Raw genomic sequence first — 9,639 nt, 5'->3', positions numbered from 1 at the left:
AAGCGCTCAGGCCTGGGGCCGAGCGGCTGAACTGGCTGTCGCTGGTCCCCGGTCGTGGGGGCTGGCGTCCTGGGCAGGAGCACCCACACAAAGGGGGGGGGGGCTGGGGCGCGAGTGCTGGCTGGCAAGCTGTCCACTCTCCCTAGGAACCGGTGACCCCGGCTGGGGGGGCAGTCTCTCCGGAGTCATCAAGGCCTCCGATGCCCGAGCACCAGGACCCCGGACATGAGACACTGGGCTGACGCCGTTCTGGGCCGTGAGGACCCGTCCCTCGTTGGGGACGAGGGGCCCAGCGGACACAGCGGGTCAACCGGAGGCTCCCTGCGCCACCCACCGGGGCGGGGCGGCCGGGCTCTGCTGAGAACGCCAGACAGAAGACTCCCGTGGGGCCCACATGCCCGCCGCCTCCCAACCCCGCCCGCGTCCGTCTGGGGAGCCCTGGACCCTGGGCTGGGGCCCCCGTGGGCTCCTGGGAAGGTGCTTTATCCTGGAAGCCAGTGTCCCCCATCCGTGGGCACGTCTGTCACGCTTGGGGGCAGTCTTTCCAGGCGCCCGCCTCCCAGGAGGGGTGGGCGTGTTCCTGGAGGCGGAGGGTCTGAGGCGTGGGGGGGGGGGGGCAGACCTCGGAGACACAGCCGAACCTTCCGGTTCCCCTTCCGCGGAGGGCCCTCTCCGACACGGCGCTTGGAAGGGCCCACGCGTCCCCCTCGGAAGCGGCCCCGAGAGCCAGCAGGGTGCTCAGGACCCCCGCATCCCCCGGGGAACCCGAAGGCCCCGGCAGGTCCGCTGTCCCATCGTCCCTTTGGGCGCCCCCCCCACCCCCCGCGGAAGGGCGGGCTGGGGCGAGTCCAGACGCCCCGGGCTTCAGCGCAGCACGCCCTCCGGCTCCAGGAGCAGGTAGCTCCTCAGGGCCGCGGGCACGGGCAGCCGGGGCACCAGGCGAGAGCACCGCCCGCCGAGCCGCCTGCGGACGGCGCAGCGGCACAGGTGCTGCAGGCGGCGCGGGCCGCGCGCCGCGGCGAAGAGGGTCTGGTAGAAGGGCCGGTGCACCTGGGGGGGAAGGGGGGGCGTCAGTCCTTGTCCCCCGGAGCCTCAGCCACGCCCCGCCCTGCCGGACGGACCGAGGTCCTCCCCACGCACGGCTGCCCAGAAAGGGAGCCGCCCTGCCCGGCCTGCCGCCCCCTCCGCCGGGGGTCCGCCCTCTCTCAGGGGCAGCCCCTGCCCCGGCCCCGGGAGCGCGCGGGAGATTTCCCGTAACACAGGCCGCCCGCTCGGAGTCCGCGCTGCCCGCCCCCTGGCACACGGCGACGTCTGCTGATCCGTAGTGAGCACGGGGCTCAGTTGACGAGGGGACATTTTCTAGAGATTTCTGGAAAGAAACGCTCTGTCCTTCTTAGTCAAGTCGGCAGGGCTGCAGGGCCCGCAGCTGGCCCGGGCAGAGATGAGGCCGACACACAGGAGCCGGAGCCTGTGGGCGCAGGGGCTCGGATGCCCACCCCTGGCAGAGGCCTGGGTCCCCAAACAGCGTGGGTCTGTCTGCACTCCGTGCAGCCGACAGCCCCCCAGCTCTGCCACGGGCGCTCGGTGGGGGGCCGGCTGAGCCTCCCGAAGGGAAACAGCGGTACTCACGGGCGTCCCCAAGGCCCCCTCCACCCTCCTAGGCCCTCCTCCTCCTCCTCCTCCAGGGGCTCTGTACCCGCCTGGGAAGCAGCGCAGACCTCCCCACCGGTGAGCAGACACAGAGGACAATGCCACATTGGAGCGGGAGGAAGGGCGGCCCCTCACCTGGAACGCCTCCTCCGGGATGGCCTCCCTCCAGGACTCGGGCACGCGGAGCTGCGGGTAGGAGTTGAACAGCACCTCGATGACCGCGGGGGCTGCCGCACACGACTTCAGCACCTGCTCGGGGGGACATGGGGGGACCGCGGTCAGGCGGACACCTTCCCGAGTGTGGAAAGGGTGGGGACACGGATGTGTGTTGGCACCCCACTACTGTCCGTGTGACCCCACTATCCTCCGTCCCGCCGGGAGCGGTGGCGATGGCAGTAACACACAGCAGGGCGGGGGCGGGGCCTGGTGCTCTGCGTGCTCCCAGGGAAGCACAAGGCCGTGCGGCCAGAGGACCGGTGTGTCCGACCACCGTGCAAGCCTGGTGGGCGGGACGCTCTGCCTGCGGGGTCCAGGACCCTGCTGGTGCCCCGGGACGCTGCTGGGGCAGCGATGAGGCGCCACGGGGAGCGCGTCGGGCCCAGGGGCCGTGTCCCCAGCTCCTGACCTCCATCTTCTAGTCTGTCGAGACACTGGGGGAGAAAATTGCCTTGCTGTGGAGTTCCCTCTCGACCTGGCGTTTATTTCCACGGTCCTCCCTGCCAAGGGCTCCTGCTTCGTTGTTTGCACATTTAAAACCCAGCAGCGTCACAAAGATGGGAACACCGTGCTCCTTAAAAATAAACCTTTTTGATATGGAGAAACGTGAGCGGACACTGAACTGGACAAACCCCCACGTTTAACGCAGGGAGAACCCCGCCCCTCCCATGCCCTCAGGCCCTCCACCCGATACGGTTTTAAAGCACTTGCGACGCTGCCATTGCACCCGTCCAGTCCTCAGTGTCTCCTCAAGGGCCCTCAGAGGAAACGCCAACACGGCACCCCTGTGGCTCTGAGAAGTCAGCACGTTTCTTAGGGCCAGCACTAGTCAGGGCTGAAATCCACGGGTTTCTCTCAAAGGCCATTGTATGGAAAGTCGTTTGTCTGTTTGACTAAGAACATGAACACACGTGGGACCGGGGGGACCAGGTGACGTGATGAAGTTCCAGATTTGCTTTGTGACATATCTGTTGGAGAAACCAGGATTCCTGCCCGGGGTGTTCTCACCATGGGAGCATTGGTGCACCGTGTCCCTGGGGGTGTGGGCCAGGCCGCCCCCCCCCCCCCCGCCCCGCCCGCTGCTCCCTGTGCCTGACCAGTGGGCCGTGGAAGCTCTGTCGGCTTCCGAGTTGGTCTGGGGGAGGGGCGAGGAAGACTTCCGGTTCTGTTTTGGAGGCCTGAGGTTTACCGAGTGTCGTGCAATGGCTGTTTGTACTGGGGGCTGAGAGAACCGAGTGGAAGCAGTGTTCCCGAGACCAGGCAGCCAGCCCCTGCCGCAGAGGGCACGGCCAGAGCCAGCAGCTGCATCCAGCCGCACCAGGCTTGCCCGCCTCCCTGAGCAGACGGTCACACAGAAAAGGGGATTTATACCACCACCCCTTTATGGCCTGTCCGGGTTCCTTCACACCTAAAACCCCTTTAGGATGCAGAAAAACAAAACGGAAAGTTCACGTTCTTCATTCAGAGCGAGACCCTATTGATGTTTTGTGCACACTAGGGCTTTATGCACTTAGACAAAACATTAACGTATGCCACAAGAAATGGGCTAGTACTCTGCATGTTATTTTGAAACTTGGTTTTCCTATACTCCAAATAGACTGTGAACAAAAATTATAAGTGGGTATCGTTTTAGTGGCCATATAATATTTTATTTTATGAATGCGTCATCTTGTGGTCAGGGAGTTAACCACTGTAAGTTGACATTGTAAACAATGAACGTTGTTGGACATAATTCTACCTCTCTCTGCCCCCAGCCATTCTTAGGTCATGATTCTGTCCCCTTCCTGCACTGAATTCCTGGAGGTAAAAATGCAGGGGCACAGGGTAAGGTGCATTTTAAAGCTGTTAAAATATATGATCAAATTACGAGTGTGTACATTGCTGCATTTCTTGGAGAACTGAGTATGAGGATGCTTCTTCCTCCCTACCCAAACCATCTCATTAATTATTTACATTTGAGCCCCAGCCCGTGTGGCTCAGTTGGTTGGGCATCATCCCACAAACCAAAAGGTCGCCAGTTCGATTCCCAGTCAGGGCACGTGCCTGGGTTGAGGGTTGTGTCACCAGCTGGCGTGCCTGTGGAAGGCAGACAATCGATGTTTCTCTCCTTCTCTTTCTCCCTCCCTTCCCCTCTCTTTAAAATAAAAAACAATTAATTAAAAAATAAATGTGACAGATACAATATGGAATAGTTACACTTGTTTTAGCTGGCCATTTGTTCTTTTTCTTTTCTAAATTGCTACAGTATGTCTTTTGCTCATTTTTTCCATAGTGTGTTTTTTTTCTCATTGATTTGTAAGTATACATTATTTGCAAAGGCTATTTTTTCAGATAGACAATTATTTTTGCAAGCAATGGTATTTTCTCCTCCTTAATATTAGTGCTGCTTGTTTATTTTTCTTGTCTTATTACATTGGCTAGAGCTTCAGAGTTCGATGTTAAACTATATTGGTAGCAGGCATCATCATCTTTTTCTTAATTTTAATAGGGTTGTCTCTCATGATTCACCCTAAATATAATCTCGGGTATTAGTTTCAGATAGGTACTCCGTTCTAAGTTAAGGACACATCTTTCCATTCCTAGCTTACTCTAAATTTGGGGATTTAATTTTATTTTTTGCCTCTTTTAACCAGGTTGACACAAAGAGATTTCCCATTACTGACTCACTTTTGCCTTCATCAAACAGACTTTATTTGGCTGCCCTTCTAGGTAAAATGGCAGGTTTAATTTACTAAGGTTTTTGCATTTCTTTTAATAACTAAATCTGACCAGTAGTTTTAGTTTTGGGGGCTACCTTGTGGGGTCGTAATATCGCTGCGTGTTAACCCGGTGGACCTGAGACGACGTCCGTGTCTCTCACACTCGGACGGGTTTTTGGGACGTGGACAGCCACTGAGGTAGGAAGGCAGGACGGACCGTGCCGGACGCCGTCTGAGCCTGTCCCGTAGCTGCGGGCCATAACATGAGGGCTCCTGCCCCGGCTGCCGGCCTGCTCGCCCTTCTCCCCTCCCTGGGTGGGTGCTGCTCAGCCCTCGTTTCCTGGGAAGCAGCCCTCCCTTCGCGGGAAGTCAGCCTCGCACACGCACCGGGGGGGGGGGGGTCCGGCAGGACGCAGACGGCCGGTCTGACATGGGGGGAGGGTTCAGGAACGTCTGTGGATACAGGGGCTGCCCAGCCCGGTGTGAGGGCGGGGGGACCCCCAGGGACAGAGCCCAGAGTGGAGCCGGCAGCAAGAGTTTCCGTTCCTGGGACAGAAGATGGGGTGGGCTGTCCCACCGGTGCATGGTCCTTGGTGGGGGACTCACAGCCAGCCTGGAGCAGACAGGCGGCTGGTCAGGCAGGGCAGCGCTGCCGTGAGAAGGGGCAGGATGGCATCTCGAGGCCCCGGGGAGACCCCGAAGGGTTATGAGAGGAGGAGTGACAGGACCAGACTTTAGTGGAGACGTGTCACCGTGGCCGCCTTGTTGGGAAGAGCTCTGGGGGGATGCTGCTGGAGGCAGGGCGCCCAGGTGGGAGAATGCTCCTGCCCTCGAGGGAGGGGCGGCCGTGGAGAGGGGGACGGTTCTGACAGCCACTGAATTTAGGAGGCAGAGGGAGGGAAGCTGCCGGTGGATTCCCCACTCCTGACATGGTCTTTCCTACCACCGCATTGTCAGACGGCACCCAGCCACCGCCCACAGCGTGGCCCGTAGGCCCCCGCCACTCTGCCCACGCTGCTGTGCCCACGGCCCCCAGGCCCTGGCTGTGCCCGGTGCTCAAGTCTGCCCCGCCTGGTGCAGGAGCGGCCCCACCGGACACGGCTGCGTGCCCTCCACGGGGACACAGGTGGCACCTGGCTCCCACGAGCCACACTCTCACCCCTGCCGTCTCCCCGTCTCCTGGGTGGCTTTCTCGACTCTCGTCTTCTTGATGCCGGACACCCCCGCATTCAGTCCTCATTCTTTCCCTTTTCTACATCCTCTCCTGGGGGCGTGTTTTGTTGATTAGTGAGAGAGAGGAGGGAGAAACATTGACTGGCGGACTCTCGTAGGCGCTCCGACCAGGGATCAAACCTGCAACCTAGGTACGTGCCCCAGTCGGGGTTCGAACCCACAACCTTCGGGTGTTTGGGACGGTGCTCCAACAGCTGAGCCGCCCGGCGAAGGCCAGTGCTCGGGCTTGTTTATTTGCCCCCCCGCCCTGGTTGCCCGCTCCCACTCCCAGGCTCCTGGCTTGACCACCAGCCCCACGCCCGCACAGGGCGTCTCTAGGTGGGGCAGAGCCAGCCCCGGCCCACGGCTGACTGGGTGTCCACACTCAGCCGTGTCTCCCGCTGAACACACCCAGCTGCAGCCTCCTGAGTCTCCCCCAGGCCCGGGACTGTCTCTGCCCACAGCCCTGGCCGCCACCTCAGAGGGCACCATGCCCACCTGAGCTGTCCCTCACCGTCTCACCGCCCACCTCCCTGCCCGCCAGGAGTCCTGTTGGCTGCACCCGCCTCGGACCTGGCCACCTCCCTCCATCCTCACGCAGACCAGACCGGGGCAGGCCACCTCCCCTGTCTCCTCCTGCTGCGTGTTTGCTCTGCCTGAAACCGGAGGGTCCTTACCGATGCCGGCCGGGTCGGGTCCCAAGTCACAGTGACATTTCGCAGGGTCCCGCATCCTCGGTGCCCCTCCCCCGCCTCCCACTGCGGCCTCCCACCTGCTCTTCCCTCTGGGTCCCCATCACTGCATCGGCCCGTTGACTGCAGTCGCTGTTCACTGCCTGCCGTTCCCACTGGCATGGAAGCCCCACTCACACGGCTCATCATAACTCTACAGGCATTTGCTGAGTAAATCCGTCAGGTAAAGAAAAGTATGTCGCCCCTCTGTAATGCACTAGGAAGCCTCGTCTTACAGACTCTTGATATCTGAACGTGCCTTCCTCTCGCCGTCAGAGTGAAAGCCGCCCCGGCGGAGCCTGCAGTTCTAGGGTCCGAATTGTTCCCTTAAAACCCTGCGGATGTGAGCCGGGCAGCGGGGAGTGCGTCGTCTCAGGACGCTGTCGCAGCAGACAAGCCCGAGTCCAGCCCGATTCTCACTCCTGCGCGAATGACCTGTTCTCTGCTCGGACACTTTGCGAGATTTCCCCATGCCTCGTTATTTTTAAACGTTTCACTGATTCATTTGTTTTTACTTTGAATTCCAGTCGGCACGCAGGATGACACGAGTTTCCGGTGCACGGCACAGCGCTTCGACACCGGCCCGCCTCCCGAAGCGCCAGGCCGTCCGAGAGCGCTTCTGCGGGGGTGTCGTAGGCGGGTGCCCAGCACCGCCGGCCGGGGAGAACGTCCCTTGGACGTCTGAAACCTGAAACTTCCGGTGCCGCCGGGTTTGCTCCGGTGACGTCTCTGATGACGTTTGTGGCCCTCCATCCGCTGCTCCTCCGGTAACTCCCATCGCCTGTCTGCTCTCCGTCCGTGCGACCATCACTTTCTCTTTTAGTTTCTTGGCTTTTTTCCCCCCTTTTCACTTAAGAAGAGGTTTAAAATTTTTTTTTTTTAATCCGCAGCCAAGGACGTTTAAATTGCTTTTAGAGAGAGAGGAAGGGAGAGAAACATCGATGCGAGAGAGAAGCGTGGATCAGTCGGTTGCCTCCCATCAGCATCCAGATGGAGGGTCAAAGGTACGTGCCCTGTCCGGGAACCGAACCCACAACCTGTTGGTTATGGGACGACGCTCCAACCAGCCGAGCCACGCCGGTCGAGGCAAGAAGAGCTTTCAACCTTCGTCCTTTGTCGTGAGTGTTGGCGTTGACTTCCCAGCACGCCACATGGTCAGAGCAGCCCAGGCCCGGTAATCCCACCCTTTTTGTCATACACGGGTTTGGGGCAGGCGGGTCTGCGCGGACGGGGCCGGGAGACTCAGCGCAGGACTCCCTCAGGGAAGGCTTCTGGGGCAGAGCAAGGGGTTGGCCCCGCTGTCGCTGGAAGCCGTCTTGTAACGCAGGGAGGGGCTGCTATCTCGGAGGCTGGAAAGCATCAGCTCCGTGACTGCCCCCACGCCAGGCTTCCTTGGGCTTCAGGGGGGAGAGGCAGCATGGACACGGGGGGCGGAGCGGAGCGGGGGCCCGGCAGCTGTGTGCCTCCCCACCCAGCTGCCCCGACCCCCGTCACCCAGGGTGCTCTGGCCGTGCTGGTACCTCCAGCCAGTGCCAGCCACACCGACACGCCATCTCCTCTCTGAGGCCGGTCATCCTGTTTCGGTTTCGGGAGAAAGCACGCCAGTAAGACAGGGTTCACCCTGGACCCGAGTCCGGGCTGGGGACGGACAGATGGTGTCCCAGGTAGCCCACGCCTCCTCCTCGGCCTTCCTCAGGCTACTCCCCGAGTCCCGCCGCCCTCCCATTGGCCGGCTCGCTGCTCTGCCGGGCGGTGAAGGCCTCCCAGTGGCTGCCTGCGACGGGAGGGGCTCCCGGTCCCCCCCCCCACACACACACAGCCCCCACCGCCAGCTGCCCTCCCCGAGCTGCGGCGCCCCTCCCCCAGGGCCCCTCCCCCCCCTGGGGTCACAGACTGTGACAAAGCCTTATTGCCTGTCTCTGGGAATTCATTTCCTGTCTCTCTTCAGTTCCACCTCTCTGGGGCCCGCGGGCCCTCCCCATGCCCTCCGCACTGTGCCCCCTCATGTCTGCCAGGCAGCTGGCGGCCTTCATTATTTTTACGCCAACACAGTTTAAAAATCTCCGCTGCCTCCTCGCTGTCTGCGGAGGAGCGGCTGCCACATTACTCTGACATGCTGATGTCATTAGCGTCCGCGCGCTCTCTCGCCGGCTAATGAGGCGGCAGAAAGAAAATTAAGGGGAAAAATCACACAGGCACACTGCTCTGTGTGTAGACGGGGAAATAAAACGAGCAAGAAAAACAGGGCACGCTCTCCACCATGGCTCCCCCGCCTCCCCCCGGGGGCAGGGTGCCCGCTCGGCTCCCGCGGACAGGAGACGGGGGCCCGGGTTTTGACTAGTGCTCCCCCAGCGTGCGCCCCCTACGAAGCCGGTGTCGTGGGAGCCGAGGGAAGCCACCGGGCCTCGTCCTGTCGGTAGGGAAAGGGAGACCACGGGAACCCTACGTCCGAGTGTCCAGCGGGGCCAGCGCCCAGGGGGTGGGGCGAGGCCGGAGCTCTGCAGATGTGCCTGGGGTCTGTCTCTCTCGCCCGAGGCCTCTGTCACCCTCTCTCTCTGCCGTCCTGCCCTGGACTGACACCCCAGTCTGTGGCCCCCACCTGCCCCCACCCCGGTGTGCCCTCTGCACTTAGCACAGAAATCACCCCCAGATGCTCATTTCATTATGTCACCTCTCCGTTGAGAAGGCTGTCACAGATTGCCACTGCTCTCCAGACAGAGGCTCAAACCCTAACAAGGGCCCCGCCGAGGGTCCCTGACCCAGCGGGCTCCCTCTTGCCGGTTCCTCTCCAGCTACCGCATCATCTCTCACTGCATGTAGGGGGCGCTCTTTCTGCCCCAGGACATTTGCCCAGACGCTCCTTTTGGCCTGGGAGGGCCTCTCCTCCCCTCTTCACCCAGCCAAGGCTCCGGCCTTCCTATCGGGGCGCACTCACCCGTGCTGGGGGGAGCCCGTGACCACTCCCCCAGGTTAGGTGAAGCCCCCCTATGTGGCACTTCCAAGGTGTGGACGGTCTCTGCTCTGCACCTGACCTCCCCCCGGCAGCGTCACATGGGTGTGTGGGGCCGTTCCACCCTCCCGAGCAGGAATGCCGTCTGAGTGAGGGAGTGCTTCAGAGATGCCCGTGGCGG

The 9,639-nt window shown here is 61.5% G+C and overlaps 1 protein-coding gene across 1 annotated transcript in view; it reads right to left on the bottom strand.

The window, feature by feature from the left end:
- Nucleotides 1-864: 864 nt before the first annotated feature.
- Nucleotides 865-9,639, bottom strand: part of ASB18 (ankyrin repeat and SOCS box containing 18) — a 41,125-nt gene continuing 32,350 nt past the window's right edge. The window contains exons 6-7 of the mRNA XM_028509005.2: nucleotides 1,786-1,899; nucleotides 865-1,050 (exon numbers count right to left, since the gene is read on the bottom strand). Of these exons, the coding sequence (XP_028364806.1) occupies nucleotides 865-1,050; nucleotides 1,786-1,899 (300 nt within the window). The remainder of the gene's footprint in view (nucleotides 1,051-1,785; nucleotides 1,900-9,639) is intronic.

This window comes from Phyllostomus discolor, chromosome 4, assembly GCF_004126475.2.
Source record: "Phyllostomus discolor isolate MPI-MPIP mPhyDis1 chromosome 4, mPhyDis1.pri.v3, whole genome shotgun sequence".
Taxonomy (NCBI): Eukaryota; Metazoa; Chordata; class Mammalia; order Chiroptera; family Phyllostomidae; genus Phyllostomus; species Phyllostomus discolor.
This window is presented reverse-complemented; position numbering and strand designations above follow the sequence as displayed.